Genomic DNA, 23,218 nt, shown 5'->3' with positions numbered 1-23,218 from the left:
AGTTTCAGAAAATGACAAGAGTGAGACTTTAGTGACATGATGCGTTCTGGCGAAAAAAAAAGTGTCCTTTTTTAACACGGCTTTGGCCTGTTTTAACGTTGATTTATATCTTAAGACTGATGTCCTCACCTCCATACCAGCGGCTCTCCCTGCACTGTGGCCTCATAATGCTAGTTTTAATCAACCAGAAATTAGAAATGAAAACTAACAAGAATTTTGACAAAATACATTTATTTGTCAATATTTCTTTTCAACCAACTCTCCATCATTTAGCTGGGGACATGTCTCATGTTGCAGGTGTTTGTCACATATTTTAATGGCTTGATGACAGAGGCAGGGGGCTCCCACTTAAAACACTGTGGCCCAAGGCAGTGCTACCTTTACCTCAGCTCTCCTTGTCTGCAACAGAAAGGAGGTCATTAAAAAACAAATCATGTAAAAAACATTAAAACATCAAGTGATTTTTGATTGAATGAATGTCTTAGCAGCAGACTCAACGTCCATAGAAAGACACTATTACATACAAAAATAATCAAATAAGAACAGTTCAAATGAACATTAGATTAGACAAAGCATTTGTTTCATTTACTATGTATTTATGCTGATATAACCTACAAGTGCAATTCAGCTACTAGCAGTGTTCATAACACTGCTAGTAGCTGAATAAGAGTTTTAATTAATTTAAGTTAGTGTTTAGCGCAGACACACACACAAACGAGTGGGCGATGTGGGGAAAAAAATAATTTCACAATTTATTCCTTGTAAAATCACGATCACATCACAATTTTTTTCATTCAAATCATTTAGACAATTTTAAAGTTATTTATCATAAAAACAAAACAATTCACCGACTTAAAATCATCACCCTAAATGGAAAAAAGGAATAAAAGATCTTTTAAGACAAGGTAATTTTCATTTCATTAACATCAAACAAAAAGGCTGACAAGTTATTTTAGTCACACACAGTCTTTTTACTTTGTTTAACTAAAGTGGTGTAGCATTAGCATTAGCAACACTTGCTACATAACGAGGCAGCATATCAGTCTAGTGATTTCCCCCTCCATGTCACACAGTTTGGACAATAATATCATTTACAAGATAAAACATTACTGCTTTGGTTACATTAAGAATGGGTGATTTGGGCCAATATTCATATCTCTATAATTTTCCTCAAAATGGCAATAGGCGATACAAACCATTTTTTTTTTTTTTCAATAGTTTTACAAAAAAAAAACAATAATGACTAATCACTAGCAGCACAATAACAACATTTTGTGTCACTTTTGACTTTTTCCTTCATTAAGGCTAAAATGTGATTAAATTATGTAGTTTTGCTTTTTTCAGGGCAGCTGTGAGTTGATGAAAGTAGTTTTTAAAGTAAATCACATTCAGGACACTGTCTCTTTAAGAATGCCTCAGCAGCAGCTCTGCTACAGAGAAAGTTAGTTAGAGAAGAAAAACACATGCAGTACTAGTTTTTTAGATGAGTAAACTAACACTATAACACACACACACAGCAATATAAACAGTGAACAAAATTGGGTAGTTACATACCATCTCAGACGGCGTCTGACCTCTAAAAACACTTTATTTCTGAAAGCATGTCGACGACTCGGTACGTGTTGTGTGAGGTGTCATTAGAGACCAGCTCGTCAAGACCTGCCTTACGTTGCTTCTGATTGGTTTATTATTGTGTGATGCCTGTCGTGGTTGGTTAGATTTAGGCACAAGGAGACATGGATTGGTCTGGGATTGGTTATCTCGGTCAGTCAGGGTGTGATCCTGCATCAGGGTCTCCCCTCAGCACGGGCTCTGGTTCCTTGGGTGTAGAAAGGCGATGTTGAATGTGAGCGTCCCAAAGCCGAGCCTTGAACCGAATGCTATGAAGAAAAAACAGGGAAGTCTGCTATTGGATTTTTAAACGTTTAATTTCCGATTGTGATATCAAGAGATAAGATAAACTACTTTTTCCACGCTAAACTAAGGTTAGGTTACATGATGGATCTCTGACCTTGTGCTTTGCGTTAAGTTGGGCAGATCGTGAACAATTGTTCACGAGTTTAGAAATGATGGCATTCAGTAACGAACAGTTTACTGAAGCGTTCCTGAGTCACAGGAAGTACAGGTGGAGACAGGAAACAGGAGAAGTCAGCTTTATATTCAGCACCGAGGCAGGAAAACGTCATCCTGTCATCAACAAGTGGCTCATCAGAGTAAAGTGAGTTTGAGGATTCCGGCTGAGATTCAGAATGCATGAGCTCCGCCTTTGCATCATTACAAACTCTTCACATCCTGCTCCAAAGACTTTAAGGGCTCGTTTGGGTTTCCGCTTTGAATGATGGACATTCCTCATCATCAGGAGGAGGCCACAGAGCCTTGGTGAAGGACTTTTGGACTCTTCTTTCTGATGCCATTGCCTCATTGGACAAGGACTCTGCTAAAGTGTGTGGTTAGTCATGTGACGACAAAGGCATGGATCTATGCAAGGGTTAATGATCTTTCTTATGCCTCTGTTATTTCATCATACATTAATGATCAATACATTTTTAATGATCCGCTGGTGTTTGTCAGCACTGCTGTGTGATTGGTCAGAAATGGTTGGTTGGATGTGGGCGTGGTTTACATGTGTTTTTACTGTCTTGCAGTTGAGCCAATCAGCATCCTGTGTGTGTGAGCTGAGTGAATGGTGTGATCTGACCACACACTCCTCAAAGCAGTGAAACCTCCTGAAACAGTTCCGATGTGTCCCATCGTCCTTTGATCACAATGAGCACTCACTGCAGCTGCTGTTAGAGTCAGACTGGTCATCATGTTATCCTGTGACTAATTCTGATGGAGTTAAAGCTGCTGGAGACGATAACTAACATTTTTATAACACAGATACAGATTTAGGGCCCTATTCTTCTGTTTGCACTTAAAGTTGCGGTATGTAGAATCGTGAACAGGGTTCTCATCAGGAATTTTTCACAGCATAGGGGGTGTGGTGCGTGATGGCATGGAAAATTTTGAAATTTATAACTTTTTGAGGGCCAAAATTAGTGAAGTAAAGCTAAAGTTTAAAATAATCAACTAATCAGCTATTACTACAATGTTAACGATTATCACAATTTTTTTATGCATCTTTTGTTCCTTTCCCAACTTTGTGGCTATTTCATACTTTTAATAAAGGTACAATACATGTGTTGGTATTCATTCATTAAAGTAACCAATCAATTTATTTATATTGAATCTTCAAATCCAAAAGTAATCATATTACAAAAGAAAAATATATAAATAAAAATAACTAAAATATTAGCTTCTTCAGCTAAGGATACTAAGATTTCTGTGATCCTGTGTGTCTTGTGACATATATTATGTCCCATTCTGATAGCTTTGAAAGCTACCTTCTTATCCATTCTTACACAAGATTGCGGATCAGACCGCACCGCCACATAGGAAAGATTTTGCATCTGGGACGCATCTATCCATTGACTTTGTATGTAATCTGGACGTACGGACATTTCGTGATGCATCCAGTGTGAAAGCAGCAGCCAATCAGGACGCAGAACACAATGCGCAGGTTCTCCCTTAGTCAATCAGGATGCAGAACCCAATGCGCGTTCATACGCTGTGAAAAAATGCATGCAAAATTGCACTGTAAAAAAAATCAGCGAAACACTGAAAGGTGAACCGCGTTATAGCGATGACCTACTGTTTACATAAATTAAAGCAATGTTTTTTCAAATTTCTGTACAAATCACAGACATGCCAATTCGCATTGGATTAGTATTATCACAGGAAAATATAGTCGGTAATTTCCAGGGGAATCTTAATTTCACAAATTACTGACATGGCCGATTCGCACAGGATTAGCATCACAGACATTCTCTGCAATTATTTCAAATCGCATGTGGTCCCTAGGTAAAACTAATCCCGTGCAAATAGGGCTTTTGACTATTTCCTTCTCCTGCCGCTCGTGATGTCGATGCTGACCTAACAAGTTTAGAAAAACATCCTTTTCTCTCTATTATGACTCATGGTACAAGCTTGAACTTGGACTAACCAAAGGCTGCATGTTTCACATATATTTTGGTTAATCTCCACAATCTCTTCAACATTTCTGCTGATGGTTAGAACATAGAAGAGCAGCTGTTGACTCCAAATGTTAACATGAATAAGGCTGTCCTCATGGGATTAACAACAGTGCTAGGCTTTTAGAGAGAGAGCCCAGCATGTTTGATCCTGAGTTAGCCAATCGCAGCATAGATCAAAAAGCTCCCAGTGGGACTAATTTGTGAGCCAGTGCCCTTTGGACGCATTGTAAACATCCCAGCAAGCCTGGCTATCCACCATCACACAGTCAGTCAGAGTGGAGGATGATCTCTTCACTGAAATATATACTGGTAAGGTTTAGACCATTAGTCATGTATGAGGTATTTGATTGGCTTTTCAGCCTTTCTTTTTACAGCTTTCAGATTTTGGAGGTTGAGAAAGGCAAGCAGAACTCACTGAAACCTCAAGGGATCGGAACCTTATGATGTTTACTTAAAATATATTTCATTCTCATGTAGTTCATTCATAGTAAATTTGTGAGATTAGAATTCTTTGCTGACAAGATAAATGATCTATATTGACACAAAGGGACTGACCCTTGCTCATCCTGCTGGGTCTTCTGTTGTGAGACCTTTGTTCTCATCACATCATTCTCCTAACTGTTCCAAATGACAATGGACTATCTGGTCTAGAAGTCAGTTCTAAAACTATTCAGTCATTTAAATGTATTACTGTGTGTGTTTTCTTTTTTTATGTAGACTATATTTTATAGTGTGATGCGATATGAATCAGGAGATAACTTAGTTTTATTGTTCAGTTCATTTGAACTATCTGGACAGCATCTGTTTAAAACCAGAGTTCTAAAGAGTACTGATATATCCTGCTCTAGTAGAAATACTGTTACTTGATTGAAATTGTACTGAAGTACAAGTAAGTCATACATAAAATACTCAACCACAAGTAAAAAGTAGCTCAATTAAATAGTACTCAAAGTAAAAGTTACTCGTTACTTTCACTCTCCACATTTATTTTTAACAAATCTTGCCACGGTTCCCTTGTATACAGTAAACATCTCATGTATAAACTTTAAAAGGAAGAGAGGTGCACAATTGGAACTTAATTTATTTTCCACAAAGGCATCTGAAAGGCATGCAAGTGTCGTCAAAATGTAAAATTATTTTTTTTAAACAAAATCAAACCAATGAAAAAATCTTACAGATATTCACGTAATATTACAGATATTCTTTCGGTGCTAAAGGGGTAAGGAATCATTTATGAATATGTTTAAGAGTAGAAGGCGGCCAGAAAGAAAGTATTAGCAGATTTTGCTCGCCGCTAACACTTCTGGGTAGCGCCCTCTGCTGGTTAAAAAAAGTACTGCGATTCAATTTTCGCAGCATCGATGTGAATCGTTATACCTATGAATCAATTTTTAACTGTTTTACGATTAATCGTTACATCCCTATTATAAAGTTAACTACATTGCTCTCCACTGACATTACTAGCCTTCGGTAGTGTAAATGCAGAATACTTATATGTCAGCCAAGTCTACTCTTGTTCCCTTGTTTGTACCCAAACAACAGTAAGCCGATGATTACTGGATGACTAGTCCAATGCCAAGAGATTATTCAATATAAATAGTGATGAAGGTCCACAGTGGGACAGAGGATAAAACTGGTTTTGGCAATCGACTTCACATGGTGCAACAGAATATCTGACATACATTGCGTCTTGAGGGGAAGGGGGTGTTAAAAATAGTTTTATTTATACGCCTGCTTCAATACGCTTGCATACAATTTACTGCTGGTACAGTCCAACTTTTTCAATTTAAAGTTTTCAACTTTGAGGAGAATAAAGATCATTATTCAGAGGGAAATTAAGACTGACATCTTTTTACCCAATTAACCCTTTTTAACGTTATGTGTAATATACACTGCTAAAAATAAATAAATAAATAAAGGGAATGCTTAAACAGGTGCAACGTAACTCCAAGTCAATCACACTGTCCAGTTAGGAAGTAACACTGATTGTTAGAAACAGATAACGAGTGGAAATAAGACGTAATTAGTAAGACAGGCCCTAAAATAGTTTTCCGTTTATCCCTGTGTATTTTGTGTTTAGTATTTGGGTTTCTCGTTCATGTTTTGCTCTGTGATAACTTCTTGTGTCTTTTTGTGCTTCCAGGTGTGCTGCATTTCCTATTTGGCCTTCCTCATTATTTTGCTGATTGCTTGGACACAGACTGCTTTCTGGTTGTCATAAGCTATGTTTCCATTTGGGATGTCCAGATACAACTATTTCACTTCCAATACGATACCGATATTTCAGCCTTGTGTATTTGCCTATATCAATATCGATACGATACGATATCAGCACGAATCATACATACTTTTATTACTCATTTTGTAGTGTGGAAGGTTAGAAAAGGCTTGATCAAGTGATGTTAGTCAAACAGAGAACAATAGTCAGCAACAGTAGGTATGTGGAAAACTGACCCATTTATTATTACCCAATTGGTTACATACAATTAAAACCCTTGGAAATGTAAAATATCTAAACAGCGCAATAAAAACTAATAATGGAAATATCAGAATTTTGAAAAGACACTTAAATATTGGTAAAAACCTTTTACACTTTCATGAGGAGAAATTTCAGAAGTCGCAAAAACGCTATGGAAACCCTTTTTTTGCACAAATACATGTCACAGAACGTGACATACATGGTCACATGATAACTTCTCTCCGTTTAAAACATTATACTTAAAAATCATTACTGCCACATTAGACAGCAACAACAAAGGAATACAAAGTGTTATAAGGAGGTTTGGAGCATCCATCTTCCTGCCCAAAACAACCTTCAATGGAAACACGTTCAAAGTGCAATTATACTTTGTCGACATTTAGAAATATTGCTTTTATTGTGCAAAACTCTGTAATGGAAACCCAGCTCTTGACTTCATCTTCCCTGTTCCTGCTGTGTGGACTTGTTTTCCCAGCTTCTAGTCTTCCAGTCAAGTCAGATTTTGTTCTCTGTGTTTTGTACTTATTCACTTTGAGCTTTGGGGTATCATTTACAAAACATTGCGTAGAGTCTATACTGAAAGTGTGATTGCGTGAAAAAAATATTCTGCTTTATAAAACTGTGCCTAGCTCATCTGCACACACTTTTGCCTCTATAAATCACAGTCCATCGAGAAGGTCGTGCAGGTGAATTTACTTCATATCCTCGACACACCCACATTCTACCATGAATGGTCAATTCAAAGAACCTCATGAATCAATTTTGTATGTAAACAAGCATGCTAATCAATGGCATTTTATGCTTGATCATGGTAGCAAAGACAAGGAAAATGAATTTCAGAACCATGTAGAGGTGTTTGTGGGTGATAGAGGCGAGAAAAAGTATGCTGTATCATATATTGGTATATATGGCGGTCACAGTAGTGGCATCAATTATAAAAAAGTGAGTGGCAGCACATTTCTCAAAACATTAATATGAAAATATTAGCATACATGGGCCTAATGGTTCACTAAAGTAACAGGCTTGTCTATTTATGATTAAGCTGATCTATAACTCTGAATTGTGAAAATATTAAATAGATTAGATAGAATCTGGCTACAATTCAGCACCTCACCACCCTGCCATGGTCATTTGATTCTAATGCTGTGTTTATTTTTGTAAATAAACTTTGCATGGATTGTCACATACATATTTCAGGCCCTGTTTTATTCTTGTGCAATGGTTACAAATGAAGTCTCTGGATGGTAAATTGGACTGGTTCTCTGAGTTTGGACACATTTTAATATCATGGACAGTTCCGGAGCAGAGTGCAGACTGAGCCATTTCAACATTTTATACTATTTATAGTACTGTATATCATACAGGCTCCACAAACAACCTGTACAGACACATCAGAGCAGTCCCATCAGTGACAGACACTAACCGGACCTTTATTGTTACGCTACCCAGTTCCATGACAAGTATACAAATAAAACCTTCGAAATATTAAATAGAAACTTTCATAACAATTAATGTAAGCTACAAAAAAATCTGAGGAGCAACTTGGGAGCAGAGTCAGCCAACATTCAAATCAGTAGTAGATTTGTCCTCAGACTTTAGCGCAAAGTATGAGCCATTGTTTTTAAAATGTCTTCAAAATGTCAAAGAAGCTCCATTAGGTATTACTATGGTATACATCCATATTTGCTGTTTGTGAAAAACTGTAGAAAACAGTCAGAAAGAAGACGATGATAGCAATGATTATGAAGACAGAACACACTCCAAGTGCTTAAAAAGCTGTCATTCCATTTCATTTACAGATATTTGTACAATGAGTTTCAGTCATTTCATATATTTTCACGTTTAATATACTGTATGTTTGTATGTATATACAGTATAGTCTGTTGTATGATTTATGGAGGCAGTCTCCAGGAAGATGTTTAAAATGCCAATACTAATAAACCACATGCTAGCATTTTGAACCTCTGGTATTCCTATAAAAAAGAGGAAAATCAAAAAGAATTACATTTGCTACAATACAATTTTTCATAACCAAGCTACATATTACCCACCATCTTGCCATTAGCATTATCACTCATTTGTATTCCAATGCTATTCATCTGAATGTAACATCTTGAGCCAACTCTTTCCTGAATAAACTTTCACTTCCCCCACCAAACACCTCTTTTCAGCATCTAGATCAAAAAACTTTCCAAACATCTCCATAGCATCAGTGGAAAATCGTCTCCACAAAGCAGGGATATCCTGCTCAGCATATGATCTTTCCTCTTTTCTGCACCAGTCAGCAAACTCTATGTAAAAGTCATCTGAGTCCATACAATGCTCCCAGGGAAAGTATCCAGTGAGAAGGCAGAAGATGACCACTCCGAAGGCCCAGGTATCAAGACTTGGTTCTACACTAAGTGGAGGAGCAGTCACTTCTTTTTGGCCCTCCAGCAGAGCCACTGTGCAAAGTTCTGGGGCCATGTAGGGCAAGGTTCCTGTGACAAATTGTATAAGAGAACCTCTCTTCTGGGCAAGGCCAAAGTCAGCTAATTTAACCTGGTAACAGTGATGGTCTAGCAGAAGGATATTCTCTGGCTTGACATCTCGGTGGACCAAGCCCTGGCTGTGGACAAACTCCAAGGCACTGGCAATCTGTAGAACACAGCGTTTCACGGAAGTTTCAGGGATACCAACCTAGAAGAAATAAACTACAGTCATTGTGTTGCAATCAGATTTATTCCAAAATCTAAAATATATTAAGGTTGGTCAGACTCACTTTAGGTTGTATGACAGCAAAAAGGTCCTTCCCATTAATGAGCTCCTGGGCAAAACAATAGTGCTCCTCAGACTGGAAGGCAATGCCAATAATGCCCACGATGCAGGGGTGGCAGGACAAGTGTAAGGAGATGCAGTACTCTCGAAGAAAGCCCTGCAGCTTGGTCGAGACCTTGGGCATTACTTTCAGCGCCATGGGAGTTCCTGTATCACCAATACATTTATTGTCACATTTTCTTTGTAGGAGTGTTGGAAGAAATCCTACACTCTGACACGCTGAGTGTCAGAGTGTAGGATTGTTGGTAATAAAACATTATTGTTTTGTTGTTAGTTTTGGTACTTTTCCTGTAATAAAGTCCTTTGAACGGGATTGTCACTCTGAGAAGGGAATTGTTTTGAATGTTTTCGGTGATTTATAAATTTGTGTGTAAGGATATTATTGGCCACTACTAGCATTTTAAATGGTACCTGGAGTGAATTTTAATATCAAGTACCATAAAAGATCCTATGATAGTAGAGGTTTAGTTAGGTGACTTTCTTTAGAAGTGTTTCTAGAGCAGCAGGAGATAATTAACCACGTCCGTTCGTGAGACATGTTTGTCAGTAATTTGCTTGAAAGAGTCATATTGGCTGTTGTGACACAGTCTGGAATCAGACCAAATGGTAACCCTGGTCACTCCAGTGGAGTCTTCATCAGCCGCTGGCTCCGGCAGCTGATTGTGGCTGATGGTAGCTGACACAAAGTGGCTGCAGTCTTACTTATGGACTTTAGCCACATTGTGCTACTAGATCAACCAGAACAACCATTGTGTTTGTTCATGGAATTTGTCATAACACCTGTCCATAGAGTCCTAGTGGATGGTATTGTGATTGTGTGTGTTTCTTGCTTGCTTTTAAGAATAATATTTATTGTCTTTTAATTTAAACTGAGACAGCAGAGACAGTCTCTCATCTCCGCTCCATCTCTTCCTTTCACTTGTGGCGTGTCTGTGATGTGTTCAATTTCTACTTTTATTTTCCTTTTGCTAATGCCACAATTTCCATGCCAATGTTGATGACCTGCCCCACCCTGTTTTCCCTGCAAACTTTTAGTCTGACCATCGTTTATCCAGGTTTTGGACTATGTTGAATGGTGATCTGCTGTGGTAACCCACAAAGGGCAAAAAGCTCAAATATGTTGCATTAAAAGTTTTGTTTTTGGTTTCATCAATTGATGCATTTCTACAAGTCGGAGCTCAGATTAAATGAACATGTATCAGTAGTATGTATGTCAGGCTGACCATCACACCAAGCTTGCCAAAGTTCAAAGTATTTTCCACAGACACAAGATGAAAATGTATCTCATTAAACAGCAGTGTAGTTCATTTAAACAAATTATCAATATGACTTCTTGAAATCTTGATGTATTTGTTTACCAAAGGATTCTATGGAGGGCAAGATTTTTTGGTAAACTGAGAGGGATATTTTGTTGTATGTTAGCAAGTTAATTTTTAACTTCATAAGAACACTAATGTTTTTTTGTTTTCATTGATTATTGAAAAAGGGGGTTCATTAAAACTGCAGTATGTAAGTTTTTTTGGCATAATTTGGTCAAAAATCCATAATAATCTTTTAGTATGTTGTAATTAAAACTTTTGGACACTGTACTTCTGTGCCTTCTTGGCTCTGTATTCCAGCTTTAGAAATTAAGGAGTGGGACACTCTTTTTCAGCCAATCAAAGATCTTTTTACAAACCAAGTGGTCCATGAGCTGTTTTGGGCATTGCTATTGGCTGCTTGACAAAAGTCAAAGCGCGTTTACATCCTGTTGGTAATGAAAGTGTAATGGCGGATATTCCAGCATGAAAAGCCTCTATCATGGTGTCAGGCATAATGGCTTACACAACAAAAAAAGCCAAAAAGAAAGACCGACGTGGAGCAGTGAGAGTCTAGCTCCCAATTTCCATTGGATACTTAATTACTTTGTATCGTAACAGTGTAACAGCTACTGAGCTGATACGTTTCCATTCTAGTCATTGTGTCAATTTCCACCACATGGGTATGCGGTCCGTCACAGCTGCGTAATAACTCCATCAGTCCAGAGCGCTCTGCAACAGATATGCAGATCTTCTATTTTTGCTGGACGCTGGAGTAACAACGCATAAATTCAGCAAAGATAAGATTGTGTGGGACAGGAAGTAGTGCACAGAATAAAACGTGGTTTATTTTCAAAATAGAGTACTTTTTTTATTATCCCCAAATCAATCTCATCAGAGTAAAGTATGAAAGAAATATTAAGAAATGATCTGCACTTTTAAAAAGCAAAATTTAGTCATAGCCTACCTCGAAAACGATGTGTAACAAACAGGACTTTGCCATATTTCCCTTTGCCAATCTCTTCAATGATGTTGAAGTGCTCCTGAATCTCCAGGCAGCTGAGGCTCTGTGCGGTTAGCTCCATCAGCTCATCAATCAGGCTCCCATCAGTGAGGCCCAGTTCAATCATCTTGAGTCAAATCTAAACACATGGCAATAGGTAAACATTACCCATCAAACATGACCTATATGCTAGTGTTGTGGTGGTCAAGACCGGTCTTGGTCTCGAGACCAAATTTTAAAGGTCTTGGTCTTGTCTCGGACTCTGAAGCATTTTGACTCGGTCTTGTCTCGGACTCGGGCTGCCCGGACTCGGGATTTTCCGTCAAGACCGTTCGAGAACAGCACTAATTCCTGCTATTTTTAAACTTTTTTATAATGTGATAATAACACGGAGAAGAACGGGATAAAACAATCTTTTATTCATTATTTAATCCACCCCGTATAATGACCACAACCTTCCTTAATGTGACTGAGTGACGTGTGTGACACATTCATACGTGTGTGGCTACGGTGTCAGTTTGGACCGCGGAGCGCAAGGGAGAAATGAACTAATCACCGGTAAAAATCCCAGTAAAACTCCAGAAAACAATCACCAGTAATAAATATTATCTCCCTGGTAAAGACAGTAGCTCTAACAACTGGTAAAATGATAAACTGATGATATTACAGTCTGTGAAGGCTGGATAGGGGACGCACTTACTCTGCTTCTGGGTCCTATTGCCAGCCGAGCGGTGAAGCCTGTTCCGTTTACCGTGTTTACTGAGGTCCGTGTGTGTTTAATAAGTTTGTGTGTGTTTAATAAGTCCGTGTGTGTCCGTGTGAAAGTCTGCATGTTTATGCATCTGTCCATCCACTCTTTTCATTATATCCATGTCTTTTAAGGCTTTATTACATAATGTCGGCTGTAGTCCGGGCCGCCGCCATCTTGGTTTATGTCGTCACCAGCGCGTCATCGCCGCAGAGTTGCACTAGCACAGAATGAGTCAAATAACTGTAAAGAGGTCTTATATTAGTCTATTTTCTTTTTAAAGTGGTGTTTTTTTTGTGTCTTTAGACTCCAATCACATTTATGTATATAATATGTTCCCCACAATATAAACAGGTTCACAATATAATTATTATTTATAGTTTCTGTTTCCACTGTATCCAGAATAATAATAATTCTCAACAAGAACTATTGATTTGTCACAAGACTGTTCCAGGGTTTGAGTTTGTTTTATTGAGTTTCACATCTACCTGTAGCTCTTTGTTTTTTAGACTGATGACAACTTGTTTGTAGTTTTATTTCAGAAAGTTTCACTTTTAGTTACAGCTGGAAACCTTTGTTAATTGAATATCCTAGTTACATTACAGCAACCAAATTAAACTATATCAATTAAGTGAATTAATAAAATAACCTGTGTAAAGGCTTTTTCAAACTAAAAAATTATCTTGTGAACTCTGTGACCTGTTGACCTGCAAAACTCAAAGAATCAGAATCAAGAATCATTATTTCTTGGCAGAAATGCTTTTAAACACTTGCTGTACATTCAGCTGACATAAAAATATTGTTTTCAAATATGTAGAATAATTGTGAATTTATCAGTAGCAGTAATAGTTTTAATATTTTTGTTAATTTTTTGCAGGCACCTTTTTAGTCCATCAAATGTATTTAAAATAAACTAAAATTAAAGAGAAAAAGTTATTTAACTGTCGAACCTTGTCATAATTTTATTTATGTATAGATTATTTTAAATTGAAAAAAATAATGTTTATGGTCTTGGTCTTGGTCTCGGTCTCGGCTTGTCTCGGTCTTGGTCTTGACTCAGTCTCGGCTCCCGAAAGTCTTGGTCTTGTCTTGGTCTCGGTGCATTCTGGTCTCGGGCAAGTCTTGGTCTCGGATAGTGTGGTCTTGAACACAACACTACTATATGCTGGAAGAATTGTGGGTAATATTTCTAATTAATAGTAGATAAATCACCGGAGCGATATTGCAACAGATATGTACTGAAACCATTATAACACACAACAACAATTTTAAAATGTAATCCTTGACAATTGAGTAAAAATAAATTTATAAAACAAAAAAATATGTGCTTGATTATATCAGATTTGTACTTACCTTGTCTTTGCAATGGCAGTTACAAGAGGTTAAAAAAATGGCACCCAAGAACACAAGAATTTCTCTCAAACAAGCAAATTCACTGACAAAACAAGGCTCAGGCTTGTCCTCATTCCTCTTTTTCATCAACTTTGATTTAGTAAAGAACGTTTCTAAAGCTGTTGCTGCACAGGAAGAGCGCACAGCCCTGCTCCAACTGCCAGAGCCAACAATGACAGCTGATTCTAAGCTGCCTCTGAAAAAGAATCACATAAACACACACGCACACACACACACACACACACATTCATTCTTTTCCAAATGAGAACTAGCCGCTCTTGGGCCTAATTTAAGTCTATTTTAAATTAACCCTCGTTATTCACAATTTTATTTAATAAAAAAAAAATTAAAAATATATAAACATAATGTATTAGTAGAGACCAATTATGTCTGGGAAATGTAGCTGTTGTTGCGCTCTCCTGTGTGCTGCAAAGTGTGTGTCAAGCTGTAAATATTTGTCCGTCAGGATCCTATGGTCAGGTTCAGGCTTAGCTTCTATCATTTTAACAAGGGCTCGAGCGCTGCACAGTAAATAAACGGTCAAGTGATGTGTATTGATTAAGGAAAGAAAGATGTGGAGGAGATGATTGAAAGTAGGCCGGCCAATGGCACATGAATAAGTTATGTTAAAAAATCCATAAGCTACTTGTTTTTGACTCGTTCTGCAGCTGTGTACAGCTACAGCAGTGTTACCACATGTTTTACGGCAGAAGTAAACAAACAACAAACGTTTCATCACCTTGGGTACCATGTAGCAGCTCTTGAATCCAGGAATGGCGCTGAGGCGCCTTTCAATGACTTTGTCATTTTTTACCAAATAAAGCCAAGCCACTCTCTTGATAATGTAGAGCCTATGAACGAGAGTCGGAGGCGGCATGTTCAGCAAAGAACTCAAAACTGTATTCTCCATTCAACCACACTTCTATATAGCCCTCTAACACACCAAAATACATCCAACCGGAAACACCGCCTTCTCAACCAGTGCTGGGAACGTTACTTTAAAAAAGTAATTAGTTATAGTTACTCACTACTTGTTCAAAAAAGTAACTGCGTTAGTAACTAAATTACTCTAGAACGAAAGTAACTCATTACCAAGGAAAGTAACTATTTGCGTTACTGTTAAAAAAAAAAAAGTTGCTTTATGTCAAATAATTCACATTTTTTAGATGCGTGTGTCGTTGTGAGGTGCTTCATTAATTTTGAGTTGCTTACAAACGAATGTCGACAAAGTCTTCTCTCCTGGATATAATGAACACTTCACATACACGTTCTTGCCTTTGACCACAATTAATTTAAAGTAGTGTTTGTATCGCCACCTTAAAAATGTCAAGTTTTCATCAGACTGCTCCACGCTGTGTGTGTGTGTGTGTGTGTGTGTGTGTGTGTGTGTGTGTGTGTGTGTGTGTGTCGGGTGTGCTGGCACGTCGCCTTAGCCAATCATAAAATCGCTCACCTTGTTTTTAACCCACCTCCTCACAACAGCTCAGTCAGAATCCGGGGATGCTTTCGAATAACATTTTATTTAATCAATGCATTTAACGCACCGCATTTAACTTTCAGTAACGATAACGACGTTGTAATGGCGTAAAAAGTAATTAGTTAGATTACCCCGTTACTGAAAAACAAACGGCGTTACATAACTCCGTTATTTTAAGGGAGGAGAGACTCAAGGCAGGAAATAGAAAAGGTGGGGAAGAATAGACTGTTTTGCCGTGAGGGTGAGATGTGAGGTTGTAGAATAAATTGTGCTTATTATGTTGTGTAATCCAGCCAGTATGGTGACAAGTGTGAAGCTTAGCTATATTGGTGGTGGCTGTGAACAGGGGGAATGAGTGAATGGTAGTACCGAAAGCAGGTATTTGGGATTAACATGTCTAAGGTTAAGCCCAGTATGAGTTTTATCCCACATCCCAAGGCGTGCCAGTGCATCGTATACCAGTATATGTGCAAAAAAAAAACTGCTACTGCAAACCCAGGAACTGCCCTGGGCCCGCAGATGCAGCCAGGCCAGCAGAAAGAGCGGAGGCCAGGGAGCCCCAGGCAACCCCCCCGCGGCCGGGCAACCCCCCAGATGCCCCCAAAATCCCAGGCCGAGAGGCAGCCACCGCCCCCACACACACATCCGAGGAAGCCCCAAGCAGCTGAGCACCCAGCGCATCCCCCACCGACCCCAACCCCCAACCCCAAGGCCCCCCGCCAGCATCCAGCCCCCCTCACCCACCCACACCCAAGCACCCAACCCCCTGAGGAAAGGGCCCAGAGAGCCCCCCGCCCGAGACCCCAGCAGAGGAGCCAAGGCCCCCACCCAGCAGACGGCCAGAGCCGCGCGGAACGGGCAGCCGGCGGGCGCCCGCCGGTGGGCCCAGAGCCAGCAGGGTCCGGACCCCAGGCCAGAAGGACCCGGAACGGAAGCAGCACCGAGAGCAGCGCCCCCAGGGACGACAACCACGCCCATAGTCGCCGAGGGCAACAAGGGGATGCTGCAAGCTGGCCCGCCGGCCCCCAGGCGCACCGACCAGGCACCCCAGAGCGCGCCAGATCGCCTTTCCAAACACTGTTCTCAACACAATATTGTTCCACACCACTTCACAGTCACTGGGTGAATTATGAACACAATACCATCCATTGTATGAACACCATCGGCAACAGAGAAGCCCCTCCACAAAACGCGCTCAATGCACTCTCTTCCCAATTTTGTTTGAATGCACGTCAAGCATCACTGACCCACACTAATCTATACTTAGTTCTATTTCTACTAAAAAGCAGTGAAGACACACTCAGTAACAGCAGCCCATAGATGTGTGCAGCCTCACTATGAACAGACGCACACACAACCCTACAGACACCATAGCATGCAGGGGCAAACTGTCCCTGCTCTCTAGCCATGAGCCCACAACTCACCACGCACACAAAGTACAAGCACAACCATGCACACGCAGAGACAGACAGAGATACGCACACAATGTGGCTGTACATACACTCATAGCTTGATTAAACCTCTGATTAGGCCAGAATCAGCTCCTTAGAGAAGCACAGACTCACAAACCTCACCGAAGCTGAACATAGTCTGCAAGAAGCTGCTAATCAATGCTCACTGACAGCTGAGACAGGGGGTAACACAAGTCTCTTCTACCAGCTTTTATAGGAGGAGCAAGGTCAACAGTGCTAAGGGAGAGCCCAGCTACCCTACGAAGGAAGCTCATTTCGGCAGTTTGTATCCTTGATCTTGTTCTTTTAGTCATGATCCAAAGCTCATGACCATAGGTGAGTGTAGGAACGATGATTGACTGGTAAGTCAAGAGCTTTGTAGCCCGAGTCAGCTCCCTCTTCACCACGACAGATCAATGCAGACTCTACATTACTGCAGATACCTCACAAATGCAATTGTTGACCTCCCGCTCCATTCTTCCCTCACTCGTGAACAAGACCCCAAGGTACTTTAACTCCTCCACTTGGGGCAGGATCCCATCCCCACCTTTTTCCTGTTGAGAACAATGTGGACAAAGCTCTGACTCCTCTCATACTGGGAACGGACGGCCCTTATCGGGTGTTGCCGCCACTACTACCTTAAGGCCACTGCAGCGATCAGTCACCTCAACAACAGGGGCATGGAACATGGCATACTCAGACTCAATGTACTGCCCCCCCCTAGAAATGGTTGAAACTCTCCCGGAGGTAGGAGTTTAAGCTTCTTCTGATGGGAGACTCTGCCAGACTTTCCCAACAGACCTTCACACGTTTGGGTCTAGTGGGTCTGACCAGAATCCTCCCATGCCATCGGTGCCCACTCACCACAAGGTGGTGATCGGTTGACAGCTCCACCCCTCCCTTCACCTGAGTGTGCAAGACACGCCCAGTAACAGTCCGATGATGCGACTACAAAGTCCATCATTGATCTTCCGCCTAGGGTGTTTTGGTGCCAAGTGCACATATGAACACCCTTGTGCTTGAACATAATGTTCCGTTATGGACAATCTGTGATAAGCAACGGAAATCCGATAACAAAACACCACTCGGATTCAGATCGGGTAGCCGTTCATCCTAATCACCCCCCAGGTCTCACTAGGTCTCACTGTCATTAATAACATGAGTGTTGAAACCCCCCAGCAGAACGAGATAATCCCCAGAAGGAACACTCTCCAGTACACCCTCTGGGGTAGGCAACGCCAGTCCCCGAGGGCCGGATTCCTGAGACTTTTAGATATAAGGAGCCATTCATTTGATGGCTTTTATGTGCATCACATCAGCTGCAAACTTATTTTGTATCTAAGTTGAATTGCATTGTACCTGTCAAATAAATAAATTTGAAAGGTTAGTAAATACTTTTCCTAACCTCAAATGTTGTTCATCTTTCTCTAGAAAAACCTAAAATGAAGCTAAACACAGAATAGAGAAGTTTTTTTAAAAATTATTATTAGGTTTATTGTTTCTAGACTGTTTCTATACCTGTGTTGACTTTAAGAGTGTTCCTGAATTGATTACATTTTTTGCACTTTAGCTAAATAATGTGTGTGTGTTGGTAGGGACTATAATTTTATATGAATTTAAATAAGTTTATAATGTTATAAATCTAAAGTATGACAAAACATACTGTCAAAATGGTGAACAGACAATTTCTCAATGGTCGTAATTATTGTTATTGTTAGCATTGCTGCAAACTGTGTGGCTTCCTGTAAAACCGAGAGCTTTCTTACAATATCGCAATAATTATTGTACTGTGAGGTTATTACCGTGGTTTTGCCGAACCGTGGGCTTTAGATATCGTTACATCCCTAACACTGCTGCCTCTGAGCTGCTACAGGAAGCAGGAGGGTCAAATGTCATCTCGCCATCGCGCTGCTGTGCTTTTTTGTTTTATTATTAATTCAATTCAATTCAACTTTATTTGTATAGCGCAATTTACAATAAAGTCATCTCAATGCGCTTATCAAAACATAAAATGTTATGCCACCAAAACGCCAAAGAAAATTCCCTGTACGTGCAAACATACAGTACATAGAAACTTTTCCAAAAAATTGCAAAAGATCTATACACAGGCTTTACTAACACACAATTATCCAAGATTTACTTACTCCCAGGAGCCTACCACGAGACATTCATGACATGGGATGTTGTCATTTCGTGTTTTTTTTCTATGATCTTACCCATCGTTGTACTACTGGTAGCTATTGAGGCGACAGTGAACGTGATCATCTTTGCAAGTCGAGAAAAGAACACTGCAATATTTGTGTCTTCTGGGCTGCGTTGACTCACCTAGTTTGATTCCGTGTTGCTGATTTGAATATTGTCAGAAAATTGTCAAACACTCCATTTATTATAAAACCCACATATTATCAAAGTGAAGTGGCTGGATAATAATACAAAATAAAACTGCATCGTCATACTTCAGGTAAACATATTCCCCCTAAAATAGTTCTCTAATATGTAAAATCAGTAAAAATACTACCCTTGGTGCCTCATCAAGTTTCCTTCACTTCCCAAGGTATGTAGTGAAGCGTGTCCAACAGATTTAGGATTATCATGTTACGTCTTCACTATGAACATGGGGTCATGTGCCTTTTGGAATTTTTTACATCTTCAAGTAGTAATGCATAGTCTAGAGGGCGCCAGATGGACTAAATTTGCTAACCCTGGCACCTGCTTCGATATGATTCTGTCTGCAGAGGATTGCACAGCTACTTGAATGTTCCAGCTTACATACTGCACATATTGAGACAAAGTTCCACAGTAGTGAGTGTAATACATTAATGAGCTGAGTATAGCTTGGCTTATGAAATATTTAGTATATGTCCATGCCTGAATGCCTATAGTTCCCATAATATATTTTAAATATTTTAAGATTTACAAGTTTACTTTGGTATCTAGTAAGGATTTGGACCTTGTTTCAAAATCAGGAGTACAAGATTAACATAGGTTTTTAATTGGGATGCACCGATACCACTATTTTCCAAACTGATACAATACCGACACTTAGATCTGGATATTGACTAATCCTGACTACTGATACCAATACTTCTAATGCACAAAAACACACACACAAAAAACATATATTTTTTAACTTGTTAACTTACAACAAAAAATTATATACATATATATATATATATACTGTATATATGCATCTTTTTTTTTCTAATTCATATCATTTTAATTTATTTATTTATCTTTTTATTCTTAAATGGCTGAAACTGGAAAAATAACACTCTCCAAATTTCAGACTGAAAACACATGGTGTTAATGTCCAGTCCTAGGACTCAAACAAAATATTAAACTTCAGTCAGCATGGTATGTCTCTGAATTAAGCCTTTTTTGGGGAAAGTGAGAAGAAGGTTCTTCTTGATGGAAAGGATTCTCTCTGCATGATCAGCTGTGAGTCTGTTTCTGATTTCAATGATATAAAGCTGCACAGCCTGCAAGGAGCACCCAGAGGCTGAGGTATGGAAACAGAGAAGAAACCAGGCTACCTTTGAGCATCTCATTCAGCTGGATCAAAGTCCCTCATTATTCAGGGCCTTGGTTCACTAAGATTAACCTGCCTGAGGGAAGAGTTGTGAAGGGAGCCCGCAGTGTTCCACAGAAAAAGCTCTTTCAACATCTCACAAGGATCATACGCGCATCGGTGCAAAGACCTGTAGCTTAAAGTGAATGGAAATGAAACTCTGGCGTTAACCAATCAGCTTTCGAGTTTGCTGTTGTTTGCCTGATCTGTTGCCAGCTAGCAGGAGCAGTGCATGTGTTTTGATTAGATACTATCAGCTTGTGAAATCAGCTTCTGCTTTTCCGTTAGTGTAACATCATAGGGGGGACTCTACTTCAGCTGCCTGTCTCTGACATGCAATAAGTTCACATTCAAAGTTGGGATTGGTGCCGTGCCAGGTATCAGGTCCGTTCCTCTCGAGCCTGAAAATGTCTCTCATGGCGGTAGACTCTGAATTGAGCGCGCTGGAGGCAGAACGCACCCTTTTTGGAAATAGTACAAAGCCTACTAAAATAGACTTTCAAAATAAAAGTTCCTGACCCGGCCGTGCCATTGGCGAACAACAGCGCCCCAGGTGCGTCGGAGCATGTATGCCCCCTGCTCCCTCCTCATCCCTGTTAACGGTGTTACTCCCACGCCCCCCACACACCCGATAGACCACCCCCCACCGTCGGACAAGGACGGAGAACGGACGTGGTCTAGGCCCGATCAGCTGTTTTTAACGCGTCACACAAGAAAGCAGGGTGACAGTGATGACAGCTCTGAGGTAGACTGCAGCGACAAGACGAACACCATCAATTGATCACACTTTTTTCCATTTAATGAAGTAGTGTTAGGTCGGTGTGGGCCAGACAACTCCCGCGGGTCGGAAACTGGCCAGGGTGTCGTTATTTGGGGTTGACTAGTGTAAGACCTTGCTGAAGGCCCAGGTGTGAAATGCACGGCCCGCCACTGTGTTTACAAAAGTAAAGATGGAGGCATCTCGTTTCTGTGTTTTTGTGGTACTGATAATATGTATAATATAATAAATACGTATTCATTTTAGGCACTCACACATCTTCCACTGTCTCCTTTTCTACTTACATCCTCCACCGGGGTTTCCCCTCTCCCCTGCCGCTACATTTGGGATGCAGAATTATGACGCTATTGCATTTTGATGATGTAAACGTTGGATAAAATGTGAGGTAATGCAACCTGGCCATTCCAGCAGTTGCATTGCAAAACATCAGATGCATAAATTACCGCTTAAAAGTTTGTTTTGAGATCCACTGTAAAGATTCTCTTGTTTACATTGTCGGAAAATGTTTCCACATTGCTTTGTAGCATGTGGAGTCCAGTAGATGGATGCATAGAAGTGTTTACTTCATTCTTATCCTGATCTATTGGCTTTGTCCACAAAGAGGAACCATCTCAGAGGCACTATTTGTGTAAGACAGCCTAAAGATGTGCTGGAGCAAGTTTGGTGTCAGTTAAACAAAAAAAAAAAATCAGGCAGAAAGAAAGAGAAAACCACAAACAGCTTAAACAATCTGGCATAGGACTGGACCTTTGTGAAAAAATGTTTTGATTGTTCACACATTGGAAAAATGATTTCTTCGGGAAAATAAGGAAAAGAAAGGACAGAAAGAAAACACAGGATTACACTAGGTTCGGATTTGTTTAATGTCATTCTGATTGTCAATTAATATTTCAATTTTACCTAATAATTCAGGAGGATCAATAACTAAACAGTGTCTTAGGGTTTGAAAGCAGACAGAGAGAGTTAAAATTCTGCATATTTCACATGTCCAAAATGTAGAAAGTGAAACTTGCACTGCCTGTTGGTAGATCATGAAATATAATAAAAAACAACAACCCATGAAATATATTTTTTAACATGTACAATAGCATTGAAGTCAATAAAAAGGAGCAATTATGGTCCATATAGTTCTTTGTATGTCATACTATAAAATAACTCAGAGTTCATGTAGAACTATGAGTTTGGTGAAAATCAAGCTGCCAAACCCTTATGTAAAATGTTCTGTGGGAATGGAGAGCAGGGAAGCGTTTTAAAGCACTGCAAAGGTTGATAGAGCGAGTGATGACAGTCTTTTAGGATCCAGTTGCAGTCACGTAGTGATTTTGGCTTCATGTAAGATGAAGCCTTATCTCTGAACACTTTATATATTACTTGTAGAAATGAACAGGGAATGATTTATATTATCAACATTAATGTACATATACAGTACAGTTTTATGGTGGGAATGTAAACCATTCAAAAACTTCATGCTATAAATTGACATTGGGTCATAATTAATTTGATACATGGCTAACATATTCTCATATTTTCAATACATCTGTTAAATCCTAAACATAATATGAAATGAGTAAATTACCAAACCTAAATGCAGACTTTGTAGAACACTGAATCGATTCATACACTACCATCACCTCTGTGTCTCCCAGTTTTTTGTTTTTTTTTAGCCAAAGACATTCCCAAATGGGCTAGAATAAATAAACGAACATTAAAAAAATAAAAATATTACAAATGTCAATGTCAGTGTATAAGATAAGGGTTACTGTATACCTGTGCCTCCTCTTCAGCGCATATTTAAGTACTAGAATCTGTTGAATAGCTGATGTTACTAGTTTCACTTAATCACTGACAGTGTTCTAATTTAATTCAGTAATGTAATGAGTTGAGATCATACATTACACTTGATGAAGACCATGATTGTTGTTAAAATTAGAGGGAGAAATTCTCACCTGAAAAACATTTGCTAATCTGATATTGTAGATGGATCATCGATGGAAAATACATAGATATAGGTATTTATAGTGGATATCCATCTAATATACCTATCATTGTATTAGCTGTACCTATATTTGTCTTCCCTCAAGGTAGAGGTAGGCCACAACTTTCTATTATTTTTTTATTTAGTGAACCTTGGTAT

General features: G+C 39.4%; 2 protein-coding genes across 3 annotated transcripts in view; one reads left to right on the top strand and one right to left on the bottom strand.

Annotated features, from left to right (window-relative positions):
- The window catches only part of caprin2 (caprin family member 2), a 46,773-nt gene that overhangs the window by 1,169 nt on the left and 22,386 nt on the right, over positions 1 to 23,218 (top strand). The gene's annotated exons all lie outside the window — the stretch shown is intronic.
- On the bottom strand, positions 6,718 to 13,994 carry LOC114466130 (serine/threonine-protein kinase SBK1). Of its 2 annotated transcripts, XM_028451643.1 has the most exons (4): positions 13,772 to 13,994; positions 11,635 to 11,809; positions 9,314 to 9,516; positions 6,718 to 9,231 (listed from the first exon to the last, which is right to left on the bottom strand). In XM_028451643.1, the coding sequence occupies exons 2-4, from the start codon at positions 11,795 to 11,797 to the stop codon at positions 8,644 to 8,646; spliced, it is 954 nt and encodes a 317-aa protein (XP_028307444.1). In that variant the 5' UTR covers positions 11,798 to 11,809; positions 13,772 to 13,994; the 3' UTR covers positions 6,718 to 8,643. The 2 variants fall into 2 exon arrangements, with proteins under 2 accessions (XP_028307444.1, XP_028307445.1); XM_028451644.1 differs by lacking the exon at positions 13,772 to 13,994 and having other exon boundaries at positions 11,635 to 11,986.

This window comes from Gouania willdenowi, chromosome 6, assembly GCF_900634775.1.
Source record: "Gouania willdenowi chromosome 6, fGouWil2.1, whole genome shotgun sequence".
NCBI classification, from domain to species: domain Eukaryota; kingdom Metazoa; phylum Chordata; class Actinopteri; order Blenniiformes; family Gobiesocidae; genus Gouania; species Gouania willdenowi.
The sequence above is the reverse complement of the archived record's forward strand: the minus strand, read 5'-3'. Positions and strand labels throughout refer to the sequence as shown.